Source organism: Aplysia californica, unplaced genomic scaffold, assembly GCF_000002075.1.
Source record: "Aplysia californica isolate F4 #8 unplaced genomic scaffold, AplCal3.0 scaffold00030, whole genome shotgun sequence".
Taxonomy (NCBI): domain Eukaryota; kingdom Metazoa; phylum Mollusca; class Gastropoda; order Aplysiida; family Aplysiidae; genus Aplysia; species Aplysia californica.
In genome coordinates this window covers 716,152-732,896 of record NW_004797300.1, presented here as the reverse complement: position 1 = coordinate 732,896, position 16,745 = coordinate 716,152, and the positions used below count along the sequence as shown (strand labels likewise).

Below are 16,745 nucleotides of genomic sequence, written 5' to 3'. Positions count from 1 at the left end.
TCTCTCTCTCTCTCTCTCTCTCTCTCTCTCTCTCTCTCTCTCTCTCTCTCTCTCTCTCTCTCTCTCCCTCGCTCTTACTTTCTCCCATCCTCCCTCTCCAACAAGTTCCGAGACTACCCTCAGGTTCCTCTGTTCCTCAGACTCTCTCAAGCCAACAGCCACAGTTCCAACAACTCACCGTCCAAACCAGCAGTTTCTAGTCCCAAGCCACGGCCCCGGGTGGACAATAGGATGACAGAGAACATCAGGTAAGCACTGGAAAAATTAATTGTCGATGAAAGACAAGTAGGTTTGTGTCTCCTTTTATTTTCTTAAATAATATTAATATCCACTTCGAGCTTACAAAGCCAGTCGCAGTTTCACAAGACTCAAATACAGGAGCATATAAACCAACTAAACATGAGCTGCGAAATATGCCATGAAGATCAGTGGTATCAAGACCAAGGTCATGACAGTTAGCAGGAGACCAAACAAAGTGGATATCAACATCAATGTATCCCAAATAAAGCGAAGCAGCGAACTAAGATAATTGGGCAGCATTTTCACAGAAAGTGGAAAATTAGATCAAGAAATAGAGACTAGATGCCAGACAGCCAATGCAGTCAGCTATCAACTCGCCCCTCTCCTGAAACATCCCAATATCCCCATGAGCACCAAGGTGGAGCTCATCAACGCAATGTTCCAACAAATGCTCATATATCAGTGCCAGACATGGTCCCAAAAAAAGCCCTCGAGGGGAAGCTTGTCACATGCGAAATGAAATATTAAAGAAGAGCGGTTAACAAAACAAGACAAAAAGTGAAATCACAAGAGACATGGTAAAAACAAAAGATCAAGTGTTTCGGACACCTCACACGGATGCCCTCAAACCAACCACACCTGAGGGCATACAACATGAAATATTCTAGCTGGATAGCCAGAGGAAGACCAAGGCGACACCGGAGCAAATCTGAGGCAGACACCCTCAGAGCTCACGGGATGTCCCTCCTACAGGCCACTCACCTCGCTGCAGACAGACGCCTGTGTCTCCCCGCGACACCCAACGGTACAAGCGGAAGAAAAAAGTAAAGTAAGATAGACAAGTAATACCTAGTATCCACTGGGATATCAGTTCTCTAATACAAACCTATCGCCCATCTCGCAGCCTTGAAAACAAATACATTAATTGTTTTTAGTCACCGTTGACTTTGTTTGGTTTGTGCCTCGATGGTCGCTTTTTAACCCTCAATCTGGCTTGCCTCACCTACCAAACCAAATCGGCGAACTGAATCGATCATGCCAATGGGCACTGGGTATTAGCCCCTCCTCCCCCTCCCTCTCCTCCACTCCATTTAAACTGATTGACTTAATGGGCAATGTCTGGTTCACCATGGGGGTCACTCTGGGGTTTGCTATAATAATATGTTTCAGGGGCAGGAAACACTTGATTATGAGTTTGTGATTGTCACGATGCATGAAAATCTGAAAACGGAAGGGGGAGAGAGAGAGAGAGAGAGAGAGAGAGAGAGAGAGAGAGAGAGAGAGAGAGAGAGAGAGAGAGAGAGAGAGAGAGAGAGAGAAAGGAGAGGGCGGGGGGGGAATCAATAGTCAAACCTTGTTAACTTGTATACCGCCACCCTTGGGACGAGCATGATATTGGCAGAATAGCACGGATGGCGATTCAACGGGGTTCCTCTGTTGTATAGCCTTGACTGCCAACGTCAAGTAACATGATTCTGTGGTGCCATCCCTGTTTGAAAAGTATCTTTTTGTTATGTGATATATGTATACATGTACATGCACATGTGAGGTCAGCCTTAGTGTTGCTACCATAATGACACTAGATGGTACTACCTGCAGCTGTTCCTACTGCCTTGTAGGTACATACGGGAGTATGAAAGGCTAAGGGAGTAAACTCTAAACAAATCCAGAGGGAGGGCCCCTAAGACAGTCTACAGGGAGGAATGATCCGAACTATCTTCTGGCTTCTGGCATCCCCTGCAACTCTAGTGGTTCCAAATGTATTGACCTCGTCGCCCCTTTGGATTAAATCAGCAAAGTCGAGAGGGGGTTCGTGCAAATTGGGCAAGACACGTTCTCATACCCATAGTCTCCATAGTCAGGCCCAGGCATCTAGCCTAGTCAAGACGTCACTGACAAACAAGCATTACGACAGAATCTGCGCTTCAAACATAGGAAGAATTAGCCATGAAAGAAACTGCATGAACACAACCTTGAGGCCATCTTAAGCTAAATTGACCGGTCGACCATCTGCATAGACGAAAAGAGACATACGTGCCCATGTATTCAGAGCCAAGAGTCTTCTCTATCTATCTCTATTTCTTTTTCATGGGAGAAAGATTATCAAATAGCCAACCAGTGGGTTTTGTGCACTGCGTGCAGTGGGTACCTCTGGTGGTCAGTTGTCTGGCGGTATGGCAGGGCAAATTTACATTAGTTGAATAAGGACAGTACAACTCAGACAGTTGATGGATGGCGGTGTGAACGTGCAAACACCCTGTTTATATAGGCGCTCTTTTTCGTACACTAGCAAAACCTGGCAGTAAATTTAAGCCTGGCAGGCGGTATAATGGGGGTGGTACAATGAGGTTTGACTGTACTTTACTTTAACCAGAATTTTTTAAACATCTATTAACAAAACCCTAACCACACTGAATACGTTTTGTTATCTTTTTTTAAAAATCCACATTGTTCTTATGGATATGGCATCAAGCAGCAATCTGAACCTGTCAGATTACCCTAAATATTTAACTCACTGCTAAAAATCAGTTTGCAAAGAATGAATACTTATCATGTCCTGTCTAACTATTTCCCTCCACCTCGGCACTTCAAGTGACAAATTTGAAGTGCCCCATACCTAAAGATCACCATTCCATGTGATGTGTGTTCTTACTAATCACTTTTTCCCTGCGTTTCTACCTCGCGTTATCTTTTCTATGCACATTCTACATCCACACATATTTCATCTTATATTCATGGTGTCTCTCCAATTCGCAATAGTTTGAGGGGATCAGTGACCCATTTTGGTTTTGGTCGATATATTTTGTCAAAGAACTACAGTCAAAACTGTCCAAGACGGACACCCATTGTTGAGGAGAAAAGTGGCCATCTTAGACAGGTCGTGTCTGTCTTACACAGTGCCATTATAAAGTTTAAAAAAAAAAAAAAAGCACAAGGAGGAAAATGGGAAGTGGCCAGTTATACAGGTGGCCGTTGAAGCAGGTTCGAGTGTAGTTGTATTTTTTTATAAACACTCCTTGAGGGACTCAAAATGAGTTGCGAAGAAATGGGGAAAGAGTAAAAAAGATATTTAATACAGAATGCTTAGTATAAGACTCTGCCATAAGCTATTTGGAATGGAGCAGTCAATATGAATTATCTTTTATCTTGAACTCCAGCTCAGATAAGCTAAAACATCTGCTCACTGTGCCTGTTTATTTGAGCAATCGATATGAAGTACATCATGTATCTTTTATCCCAAACTCCAGCTCAGACAGACTAAAACATTTTCTTACTGTGCCTATTTATTCCTAGTGAGAAGTCAAGGCCCAGCAACATTGCAGTGGCGTACACAACACTTGAGTCCCAGCAGTGGATGGACGCTAAGGAAGGCCTGGAGGACTTGGCCTCTGAGGAAGATGCTGTGCAGTTTCTGTGTAACCTGCTTGTGGTGGGTTGCCTTCATTATCTCCTTCGTTATTCCTTTGTGGTGTCCCTTTTCAACTTAAGAGAAAGAATAGAATTTGTGTACAGACTTTTCCTTTAAAAAATTGTTTTTCTTCAGAGTAGAGTTAATCAAATGAAGTATTTAAAAATGGAATGACATTGAATAATATAGTCGTCTCCTTCTTTGGTGTTACTTTAACTTGGCAAAATAAAAATAGTCCAATGCTTTGAATTATGCATCATATTTAATCATTTCAATATATCCCCTTCCTTTTTTGTTTGCAGACATCTTTCAAAGTCAATACTCACACACTGAAATGTGTTGAAAAGGTCATAAGCCACATCTTGTCCAATCCAACAGCTGCGGTGAGTAGAGATCAAAATGAGTCTTGTTAACTCTTGTTCGTACTGATTAATAACTTTGTTACCTATTTAATTCACTGCAGTATCAAACAGGCAACCTCAGATGATCACCTTGCTGTATAAGCTAAATCTCATTTGCTTTTTGGTCTGTCTGTTTATGTGTGTGATATCCAGGGACAATTTTGAAAGGAGACCAGCAACACTTTGTGAAAAAATGAATGGTAAATAAAAGAAAATTGTATTATATACTGAAATTTCAAATCACAGCAGCTTCTAATTTTTTTTTGTACAGTCAATACAGTAACTGTCATCAAAAAAAGGCTTAGAATGACTTCGATCATTGTCTCTAAATGTCAGGAGGAAAACTAACAGCAAGGAGAAGTTCTTAGTGAAGTGCATCTTTTTTTTTCATTACATCTGATTCACTGTGTTAGTACAGCCTCTATTAAATTTTTTCATGTTTTGGTCATACAAGTTCCTCAAAGCATTGAACAAGAAATGTGTGATTTGGGCATGGAAGGCCATTTATATTTTTTAACATTTCGTTTTATGTTGCATTTAGATATTAAGAATAAGATTCTTGACTCATTTTCAGCTGCGGATAACATAGTTTCTATTATGAATGTTTTTGTCTCATACATTTTAGGTATTCAAGTTTCTGTTGCATTTAGATGTTTTGACATAGTTATTATGAAAGCTTTGTTCTCCTACCAGTACAGTATCAATTTTACTTTGTTTTTTGCATTGTATCTCGTCTCACTCTCAGGGTGAGAGGGTGACACAAGTAGGTCGGTAATTTCTATTCTTTTCCTTTTTTGTTTCCATCTGTTTGTCTTGCTTTTCTTCAGGCACTTAATGACAACATTTGTGTATTGGTGTGCTTCTCTTTTGCTCAAAGGTAACGTTAGTAGATGCAGGTCTTGACGGTCAGTGTTCTGGCCAGCTTCCGGACGATATGTCAGATTTGCTCGGTCAGAAACTGCGGGCATCCTATGACAAGATCAATACAAGTGAAGTAGCTCAGGTCAGTTCTTAAATGATAATAATAATAAATAAAATTTATGCTGCACATTTACATTTTCTAAAAAATGTTAAAAGCGCATTACATTCATAAAAAATTCACGTTTTAAACATTGATTGACCTGTGTTTACATAAAACATAGTATTTTGTATTTGTGTGTATAAAAAATTTATATAGGAAAATAAGTCAATGAGAGGGTTACCCCACTTGTAGGAATCTTGTACATTGGTACAGACCCTTCCAATAACACCATAAATGCTGATTATCATCATCCCGTGCCTTGCCGACTGGCGTGGGCGATCATGGACCTCCACTTCACTCTGTCTTGCGTTGCAGCAATGGTGTCTGCTGTTCTTGCTGCCCCTAGCCATGTTGTCATCTTGTCCAGTATCTTTTCCCTTTGTCTGCCTCTGCTTCTCTGTCCATCAAACTTGCCTGTTGTTACAATATTCTCTAATGCTTCTTTCCGCATTGTGTGTCCAAAGAAATTTGCCTGTCGCTTTCTTATATACATGCTGATAGGCCGAAGCTAAAATCTTGTACTCACTTTAACTGAACACATTTAATCCAAAAACAGCATTAAATTGAAAGAAAATAAAACCCCTGGGGTTTGGGGGGGTTTCTGGTTGTTGGTTTTATTTAAAAAATTTATTTGACTACTCTCAAAACCAAAAACCCGGCCACACCGAAGAAGATTGGATGGTCCTGCAGATTTTGGTTTAATCGCACTCCACTGTACTTTCAAGGCTAGTTCATGCTTATAATAGACATGGTGTGTCTGGTGAGGTCAGAGCCTTTCTAAGGTGATTATTCTTATCTTTGCTTCTTTAGAACTGATTTTTCCATAAAAGCCATTGATCTCTCTTAGTCGCTGTTTGCAATGGAATTGTTAGAACGTTTGCCATTGTGTGTAAAAACATGTGAGTTTGATTTCACATGAGAAAGTCTATGCACTTGAATTTTTGTGTTTCTTCACCAGAGATACACTCTATCATCCTAGGTTAGCCCTGTCAGGCAAGATCAAAGCAGCCTGCTTACTAAATGATAAATATGAATTGTGTCAGAGGCGATAAAAAATATTTAAGTTCAATCAATCAACCAGTAGTCTCATAAGGAGGAGAAGAGGGTGTGTTTTCTATACAACTGTGCTCTCAGATTTAACGAAATAGCACCTACCATTCTAGGACTAGGAGATTCCTATTGGAAATGAGTCGTTAAAAGACAAAACAGAGCAAGCGCAACATTTTTAATTATGTGTGTAACCTTTGTTTGACAGTTCTTGATATTTAGCACAATGATTCTTGTGGAAGCTTCGAGTCTCAAGATTTGCCGATCTGACTCATGACCTTGAAAAACAAACGTGTTAGATTCTGAAAGTCACAGTCAAATTTTGTTGAATTCAGTCGTATTGTGCCAAAATGGTAGCTTTTGCCCCCTCCATGAAGGAAAATCTGGCTGGCCCAGAATTAGTTAAATAAATACAATTAGCGGTGTGCTCTGACTTTCAGTTTAATATTTTTGAGGACCCAACCTGACCTATTCCTTCTCTTTTCAGATGGTCAAGTCCCGCTGTGATAGCTCCTCACCCCTGTTGTCTGAGTGGTCGAACCCATCCCTTCTGAGATATGTTCAAGAGTGCAGCTCTCTCACTTGGCAGATGGTTATCCAGAAACCTCCCATGAAACTGGGCAGCACAGACACTCGATTTGATGATGCAAAACATAAACTGTGGTGGTCGTGCAACCAGTCGAAAGCCAAGAAAATCAACTATGTCATATGGCCTGTTTTGTATGATTATGAGGGAGGTAACCTTATGGTGAAAGGCTGTGTTCATGCCAGCTGATACGTTGGCAGTATCGGGGGTTCATCGAACGGGATATGACATTTTTGTGGTTTGTATATATTCATTGATTCACCAAGGCTTCCACAGACAATTAATTTCGCAAGGCAACTGCCAAAATTTGCTTCAGTGTCATGTTTTGGACGTTATACTTTCTGGTGAAAGAGACGAAATGGAAATTGTGTTTTCAATGCAATTGAAAGTTGAGTCCAAGGAAACACAGGTCTGATGAAAGATTAAGCTCTGGAGCTCCTGCTGCAAGAACAAATGGCTTTCTTTTTTTTATGCGATAGACAAAACTCCTTCAGATCCACTTGGTGGACAGTTAAGTCACCGCTAGGCAAGGGTTATTACTTTTGCAATATATATATATTCCTTTCACAATGATTGGAAGACAATAATATCAAAGAGTGGACTGGCAGTGACTGGAACATCACACTGTAGAAAGCTGAGAACTGCGGGGAATGGATGAATCTCGTTGTAAAGTTGAAAAATCTACAGTGGTGCCCCAACAGTCAGCCAGACTACGAGATAAGTGAAGGTGAAGTCTTATGAATTGCTCTAATGAAAATACTAGCCAAAAAAATACTTGCTCTTTATCAATTGTGTTGTGTCTCTAGCTGACATCATGAGCTTTAACTGGTGAGCAATAGGGGCCTACTGCATGGGGATACCCTTTAGTTTAAGTTTTAGTAAGAGTTTTAAGGCACTTCCAACACAAATGGGTCATATATAAGTGCCAAAGATTAGAGGTGTTGCTAAAACTAGAAAGTTAATTAGCTCTATATAAAGAAAAGATAGAGGAGAGATAAGGACCATAGATGTTTGATAGGAAAGAATGAGCAAAAACCACACCAGAGCACCCGCCAACCACCCACAGGGGATTTCCAATAGAACTTGGGGGGAGGGGGAGAGAAGAATTACAATTATTATTATGGTTATGTGGTATCCTGGCGTGATATCATTGCTATCTTGGAAAGGTACCCATACCACTGCCAAAATAAATTTTACCTGCACAAATAAAATTTCAATGTTTAGCTTTCTGTTAACATTGACTTGATAAGTAGAATTTTTTTTCAGTTTCAGAGAGGAAAGAGTTCACCTGTGAGCTTAGTGTCAGAAAACTTTGGTGAAGTGGATGGGCATAAATTATGATAGATAAACAAAGTCATGTGACCTGATTAATAATTAATAGGTGACATTGTTTTTCTCATTATTCTGTACAACACAAAATAACCAATTACAGGTAAATATGAATTTTTTAAAGTTACCTTGCTGTTTCTGGTATCTATATATGACAGTCAAAAGCTTGCCTACTAAAAAAAAATAAAGGAGGTGGTACCAAATGGCAATACACTCTTGTGTTTCCTTTTTAAGTTGTACGTTAACTAACAAGCTTCCTAAATGTGCGTAGATGTGGACAGACCAGGATGTTTTCATTTACTGACGATGAATGATTGGATAGAAAGATTTTACTATGAAGTTGTTCAACGTACAGATGTACAACAGGAAAACTCTACCGTAACCCTGAAAGACTGAGAACTGAATCAAAAACAAAACATGTACAACTGAGAAAATATGGGTGAATGAAGAACACAAAAAAGATGTGGAGGAGAAACAGAGAGAGAGAGAGAGAGAGAGAGAGAGAGAGAGAGAGAGAGAGAGAGAGAGAAAGAGAGACAAAGAGAAGTGAGAGCAAGACAGAGAGAAAGAGAGAGAGAGACATAAAAGCCACTGTAAAAATGAGAGTGTAGCCACCAGGGACATATTATGTACTTACACCAAAAAAAACACAACCCAAATCACTCTTGTACATACAAATCAACAATCTTTGTAAAAACACAATATTGCTGACTATTCATTTTTATGTCAAAGTTTGCTTCTGTATGAGGTACTTGATGTTTTTTGTTGCGCTTTAAGTGCAAATGTGAATTATATTCGGTGTTTAAAATTTTGGTATACTTGTTTTCAGCATGCACTTTCATGTATTGATTGGTTCATAGTAAACTTGGATGATATTCACCCAGACAATCCTTTGATTACACAGCTGGGTGTAGTTTCTATCTACTGCAAAGGGACTTTCTCATGTCTGGATGTGCATGGTTATGAAAAGCCAGAGTTACCTCCCAGGTTCCCAGCACACCACTTTGTGTTACTTTTTAAAACGTTTACATTGTGAACTTGTGATTTTCTATAACTTTTATGATTTATGTTTTTGTACAAAATGTAATTTTGGAAACTGCTTATTTCTTTTGATAAATGTTTTATATTCTATTGTCCATTTAATGACAATAATAAAGCTGTACATGTACGGAATCAAAAACCTTCCCTCATCACATTTTTACTGAAACTGAAACCCTCAAAAGGTTATTTTACGTCATTTAACCCCTTGAACATTTGCTCGCACTGGTCGACAAATCCAATTTCGTCTCTCCACTGTAAAGGGCCCAATACACATTGGGATCTGACCCCATTTCTAGGCCCAATCCCCCAAAACCCAATTTTAAAATCTGTGTGTGTGGTCTATTTCATGAAGTCGGACCGAGACCCGCGGCTAGAAATTAAAGGTTCCCAAAACTTTTACCATCAGACTCAGTATAGAGGGGAGTCCCGCTATTTAAAAAAATGATATCTTTTAATTCAAAACGTTTTCCGATAAATCGTGTTCAATGTAATTGGACTCAACTGCATTACCTGCAAATGTGTGAATGCCAGGAAATTGGCTTGGGAGGGCAGAAAGAGGGTCAAAATAGGGCTAGGGGGCAGGGTTCGAGTAGTCAAGTTTGAAGCAAACTCACTCAAGTGTACCATACAGTACAGATTCTTAATTGACACAATCTCACTTCTCACAACTTCCTGATAGTGCGAGCAAACTCAGAATTGTCAAACTCAAACGCCTTCAGGCTATAATCACCTGGACAGAATTTGACGCAAACCTTGTCTGTGCTACATATTTTTCCGGACAGAAAGATAGTTATTATTATTATGGCCAACATAAAATATCTTCCCCAAAGACAGTTGAGGCTTCGTGGGTTTTTTTAATGTGCAACGCAAAGTTCAAACTCAGAATACTAGAAAATATGCTGATTCCAACAAGCTCATGACACTATGTTGTCACCAGAGACCATGTTATTTTTGTCTAATGTGTGGTTCCGCTATCGGACCCGTAGTCGTGAGGATGCGGGGTCGGAGGTTCGAGCCGTGGGCCCGACGTTGTGTCCTTGGGAAAGACACTTAACACTAATTTTCCTCACTTCACCAAGGTGGAAATGGGTACCCGGCCATAGACAATGAAAGATCTTGTCAGTATGTTAGTGTTTTAGCGCCCAGAAATTAAAAATGGCTGCTTGCACTGTATGCTTCCCAGGAAGTTGAGTTTGTTGCAGAATGCTCTCAGGTCTGCTGGGGTAATAGTATAGATTGTGAAGCGCATAGAGTGGGAATTTGCGCTATACAGATGCTATCTATTATTATTATTATTTATTAATGTAATGTTTTTTTCCGGCCTTATCGACAGAATTTAATTAATTTAGAAGGCCTGACCCTGCCTGTCAAGGCCAACCCACATTGATAGGGATGCAACATCCCAGAAGAAAACCCAAGATAATAGATAAAAATTTAATTTCTCCCCACTCAGGTCTCCTGCATGCAAAAATGAAGCTACACCACAAACACTGGTAACCATGTTTCAAATCAGATCCTTGTTTGTGTGTGTTGTGGGGCGGGGTCCTGCTTCTGCTTATTTCTGATTTTTCTCTTATCCTGGTCTGTTCCTGGCTAGATATGGTCTCTGTTTAATTTAATTTTAGTAAGAGTTTTAAGATACTTGCAACACAAGAGATCCATGAAAACCAAAATCAGAATTAGCAGTCCAGCACCACAATCCCTCTGATCATCTGTACAGTTTCATGAAGAGTTTTACAGCACTTGCAACACAATTAGGTCAAGTAACTACATAAGATTAGAGGTGGCACTAGAGAGTAACATACCAAGAAAAGAAGGAGGCGAGTTTGTTTTGTTTCTCTAAGAGTTTTACAGTACTGGCTAAGTTTAATTTTAGTAAGTTTTACAACACTTGCAGCACAATTAGATCATATAAGTACAGAAGTATAGAAGTGTTTCAAGAGAGAAACAAACACAAAATAGGACAATAGGTTAGGACAATAGAAGTTGATCTTGAGGTAAAGAAGTAGAAAAACCACACCAGAGCACCCGCCAACTACTCGCTCATCTGTACACAGGAATTATAAAAAATATACAATAACGTCAAAGACATGCTGTTGTCAAGGTACACAAAAATGTTTAATGTGGAAAGGAGCTGTACAGACGAGTACTGGCAGCTAGGAGCAGATGTTACAAAATGTTGCAAGACGGCATTAGATGAATGATCAAAAGAAATTTAAACAAAAGATGTTTGCCCTGTAGAAACAAAACTGTTTTCATTTTATTATTTTTTAAATCTTCTCAAAAGGAAAACTGCACTGCCTACAGTGTAGAACTAGAATAACAGAGTAGTTCATATCATGTCTGGAAACCAGAAAGTTGCAGGCTAAGGAATGTGCCATGAATGGTCCATATCTTGTACTGTACCAACCTATGTAGGATATTTTGCGTGTCATTTCAAAGAACATGTGAAACAATTGACTGCAAAACATTGCACAAAAACTTTAAGTTGTCTTGAAACAAGACACTGACTCAAACACTAGAGTCTACTTTGTCATAACGTGGCAACAAATATTTCCTGAAATTTAGCAATAATCTAACAAAAACTTGATCAAAGAGCCATGGGAATTTTCACCCCTATGTAGAAGCAGGAAATTTTACAAAACAGCACAGCAGCGGCTGAACATCAAGCATTTATGGAAATAACGCCAAAATAATTCTCACAGAACAATTTAAAAACAAATAACATAAATTTGGAGGAACCAAAATGCAAATACAATGATTACTGAAACAGTGCAAAGAACATTAGCACCAGGATAAAATACACAAAAAGAACATAATAGGGGGAAAAAGCAGAGAGTAAAAGATCCATCGTGCCCCTGAAACAAAACTTAAAACTTTAAGACACTCTCTGGTGTGACTTAATTTGTTCCACTGACATAGCTCAAGCTATGAACCTTCTCTGATAGGACTTACAAGTAAAGGAATAAACAATTGCTGAAAAGAGTATTTGATGATGATTGTATATATCATAATGGAAAGGACAAATATCTTCGGAATAGGCTTAGATAGACACTTTACTTGGTCAAAACTAAAGCCGACTTTGACAAAAATTAAGAGACTTAATTCGATATTTCCAGTCCCTAGAAGTAACATGTTAATTTTCTGTCACTTCTGTAACATTTCTAACGCAAGTATGGCTTGAATGGACTAGATACGTTGCAAACCTTAGCTTCATCGAGGCTAATGATACACTGAAAACAAAGATAGCCATTATCTTCACAAACGGTGAGAAAGGGAAATTTGACAATTCTTAAATAATCTCCTCTGATCTTTTCATGGAATGATATGTGGGAATGGAAATAAACCTATGCTTTCAAAACTTCTATGCCAGCTTCTTGTATAGAATGTACGGAGTTGTGAGAGAAGCTTGGGGGTATGGGATATAACATTAAATGCCAGATAGTGAGTGTTCACAAAGAACATTGGCCTTCCAAATGCTTGACCAGTTGAATAGGCACTTATGTACAGGCTTGCATGGATAACAATTTATGTACAGAACAAACCGCTGGGAACAGTTAAGACAGTGTCAGACTTGCAGTATCCATCTCAGATGATCAAATTTTTTTTTTTTAAAGGATTTGAGTCTTATTCATTGAAGTATAAAAAAAGTTGAACTGCTGTTTCTACCACCCAGTTCAGGGGAGTCATCAAGGACTTGAATTTCATGACAATGACCAAATCAGTCAAGACATCGAAACAACGAAAATCATGAATTTCAAATAATAACTCTAATAAAGAAAAATAAATCTGAACAGTGACAATCTAACAAGTATATTTTTATATACACTTTGTTCATCGACAATAAAGAAGATATTTTGGTATGAATTTTTAAGGCACTTTCAAAAGCCCGACACCATCTTTGCTGTCCGCAGTCAGCTTTTTGACAGGCAAGTCAAGAGGGAGCGACACACTAGGCTGGCCATACAGCTATGCGATATCCGTGCTGCACACACTGGAACTCGCTTATTGAGTAATTTCTAACTGAACAATTTTAAATTTTTTTCCACAGAAAGCCAGTCTTATTCTGAATTCTTTCGACACATTTGAACGAAAGTTGAATGCTGCGCCCTATTAAAGCGCTCATTACTAAGAAAGATCTTTTACTCAAGCTCATCATTCAAAACTTTTTCTTTCTTCAGTAAAATTTCAAGTACAAAGACCTTACCATAAAAAGACCATTTCAGAATACTTATGCAAGCAGTAAAACCAATTTTAGTTCACATTAAATAAAGTTCACAAAAAATGTTTGAAACTGCTGGTTAGACATCACAGCTGAATGTCAACTCCTCCCCCTTTGTTTCAAACTCCACCACAGCTCCTCTAGTCAGTTCCCTTGCCGTGCCAACATTGATAGGGGTCTTTGTAGAAGGACAGAGGAGATTTATTTCCCCGCTTTCTCTGCTGCAATCTCTGTGGAAGAGAAAAGAGCATTTTTTGTTTGTTTGTTTGTTTAAGTAAAGAGAAGCACACTTAAACAATAATGGTCATTTAGTGCTGGGATAAGTAAAACGGGCAGAAACAAAAGAGGAAAATGTAAAGATGTAGGACCTACCAGTGGCATGCTCCAATCACCCATTTACCCTAGCAGTATCGTCAAACACTACTTTAAAAGATCTCCTACATGCTGAAGACTTGTTATTCAAGAAGTAAAATGTCCTATCCTCAAGACTGCATTCCTCATGGCCATCTCTGATCTATGCAAATGGGCAGCAAAAAAATCATACAGTGAAATTCGATTAAACTGAAATCTGCAGGCCCGCCAAATTTTCTTCAGTTTAATCGGGTTTTCAGCTTAGAGAAGTTCCTCAACTAAAAGAAAAAATGTTGCACTTATTATTTTTTATTTTGGTTTACCATTGTTATCAGACTAACCATGTTCAGTATTAGCAGACACCACTGTAGGTACATTGCCTTTAGCACAAACAAGCTAAGCTGTGCTAAGTCATCTTCCAACAAAGCAGCAAGTCTCGACCCAAGTGCTTTCTTGTTATATCTCCATTTTTAATAACAGTGAAAACAGTATAACAAAGAGTGAGCTTAAGAAGATGTATATATTTTCACTATTTAAAAAAAGGAGATACGACAAGAAAGCACTGACATCGCGAAATAGTAAACAAAAGTCAGGCCCACCAGGGCAGTATGTGTCCCAGACAGAATCATCTAAAAGCAGAAGCTGTCTGCTCTCCCTTTGATAAATTGCTAGGTACTGAACATGCATTTCTTCTTCATCATCAAGTGTCAGGTCTGGGGCAGACATTGACGATCATGTACCGTGTATCAGTACCCCACTCCTTCCAGTTGTCCGTCTTCTTGATCAGCTCAGGTTTTTTCTTTGAGTTATTTATGGCAAAGTTGTTCAGGCCATCATGTATGTTGTTCTTTGTCTTCTTCTGCTTTTCTTTCCCTGTCTTTCTACACAGCAGCAGTTTCTCTGGTCTATTTGTTCTATTCACGAGGCCAAAAAAACTCAATTATCTTTTTCTATGGTTCGAATTATGGAACTTTCACCTTAGTGACGAAGATTAGAGGTTTTACAAGAAAGTAACAAACACAGAAAAGGAGAGATAAGGATGATAGATGTTTCATAGGAAAAAAGGATCAAACAACACCAGAACACCGACCAATCACCCACACACCAAGACATAACAGGACTAGGTTTCTAATAGCTATAAGAACTGAGTCAAACTTTACCTTCTTTGGTGGGCAGTGGGTTCTTCTCTGTTGTCTCAGCTTTCTTCAGCTGACCTTTAGGGAATCCCTCGATGGAGCTCCTCAGTTCAGTCTCCTTCTTTTCTTGCTGAATGGCTGCAAGCACACACACAAAACAGTGACCGGCAATCAATACAAACATTCTAGATTCTTCAACACATGTCTCATTTTATTTGATGTTTGTTTGTTTGAGTAGGCGTTTTACATCACTATCGACTTATTTTATTAATTCATTTAACCAATCTAAGAAACTTATAAGAACAACTTATACAGAGTTTAGTTTTAGTAAAAGTTTCATGGAACTTCCAATAAAATAGGTTGTATACGTGCTAAAGATTATAGACTACAGAGTTACACTGATCAAAAAAGGAGAGGAGAGGAGAGATAGGGAAGATAGATGTTTGACAGGACAACACCACCACCACCACCAACAACAACAACATCACCACCAACTACAGAAAAGCTTTTTTGGATTTAGTAAGAGTTTTAAGGCACTTGCAACACAATAAATGCTTAAGATTAGACGTGTTACAAGAGAGTAACAACACAAAAGAGAAGAACTTTTTAGTTTTTAGTTTTAGTATGAGTTTTACGGCACTTGCAACACAACAAGGTCATATTAAGTGCCGAAGAGAAGAGGTGTTACAAGAGAGTGACAAAAATAAAAAAGGAGGGGAGATAAAGACGATAGATGTTTGATGGGAAAGAAGAGGCAAACCACACCAGAGCACCCGCAGCCTACGATCCACAACAATATCACCACCACCACCACAACAACAACACCAGCAACACCACTACCACAACCACCACCAACGTCAACAATACCATCAACACAAAGACTAACACCACCACCAATGCCAACATCACCAATATCAACAACAACACCACCACCACTACCAACGACAACAACAACAACAACATTAACACCACCATCACTACCAATACCACTACAAACACCACCACCACCACCACCAACACAACCACCAATACCACTGCAAACACCAACGCCACCACCACCACCACAACCACAAAACACCAACAAAAACAACTTCACCGCTAATACCACTTCAAACACCATTACACCACCAACAACAATACCAACAACAACACCAACAACAACACCAACAACAACACCAACAGCAACACGAACACCAAAAACAACAACACCACCACCACCAACAACAAGAGGTCCTACTCACCCTCAGAAGGAGGCAGGGGGTTCTTCTCCTGCGTCTCTGTATGCTTCAGACTGGCACGCTTGAAGGAGCTGATGGAGTTCTTCAACTCCTGCTCCTGCTTCTCCTGACCAATGTCTGAGGACAGTAGAGAGGTTTCTTTTTAAAGTAAGTTTCAGTACGAGTTTTACAGCATAATTTACAACACCAACAAGTCATATACGTTTTTTAGTTTTAGTAAGCGTTTTACGGCACTTGCAACACAAGAAGGTCATATAAGTGCCGAAGATTAGAGGTGTTACAAGAGAGTAACAAACACGAAAAAGAAGGAGGGGAGATAAGGACGATAGATGTTTGATAGGAAAGAAGAAGCAAACCACACAAGAGCACCCGCCAACCACCCACAGGTCATATACATGCCGAAGATTTGAGGACAGGGGCTTTTTTTAAAGTTTGGACAAGAGTTTTTGCGATGCTTGCAACATGAATAAGTCATATTTTATAAGTGTCAAAGATTAGAGGTGTTACTACTAGAAAGTAACATACAAAGAAAATAAGGAGGAGAGATGAGGAAAACTGACGCTTGATAGGAAAGATGGAGAAAACCATACCAGAGCACTCACCAACCACTCACCGATTGGGGTTATGGTACCAGTTCATTTTATTTGAGCAAAGAGTAGCACATAGACACAATAAAAGTAATTTAGAGCAACGAAAGAGCAAGACAGACAGACAGAAACAACAG

The 16,745-nt window shown here is 39.2% G+C and overlaps 2 protein-coding genes across 3 annotated transcripts in view; one reads left to right on the top strand and one right to left on the bottom strand.

Annotated features, from left to right (window-relative positions):
- Nucleotides 1-9,213, top strand: part of LOC101857002 — a 28,120-nt gene extending 18,907 nt beyond the window's left edge. For both annotated transcript variants that reach the window (XM_035973776.1, XM_035973775.1), the window contains exons 6-10: nt 141-248; nt 3,535-3,670; nt 3,952-4,032; nt 4,928-5,053; nt 6,606-9,213. In XM_035973776.1, the coding sequence (XP_035829669.1) occupies nt 141-248; nt 3,535-3,670; nt 3,952-4,032; nt 4,928-5,053; nt 6,606-6,893 (739 nt within the window). In that variant the 3' untranslated portion in view covers nt 6,894-9,213. The remainder of the gene's footprint in view (nt 1-140; nt 249-3,534; nt 3,671-3,951; nt 4,033-4,927; nt 5,054-6,605) is intronic.
- Nucleotides 9,214-11,169: 1,956 nt separating this feature from the next.
- LOC101856780 (involucrin) overlaps nt 11,170-16,745 on the bottom strand; it is a gene marked incomplete in the record, with an annotated part of 54,076 nt that continues 48,500 nt past the window's right edge. Inside the window, 3 exon segments of the mRNA XM_005091434.3 lie at nt 11,170-13,526; nt 14,808-14,921; nt 16,025-16,138. Of these exon segments, the coding sequence (XP_005091491.2) occupies nt 13,498-13,526; nt 14,808-14,921; nt 16,025-16,138 (257 nt within the window).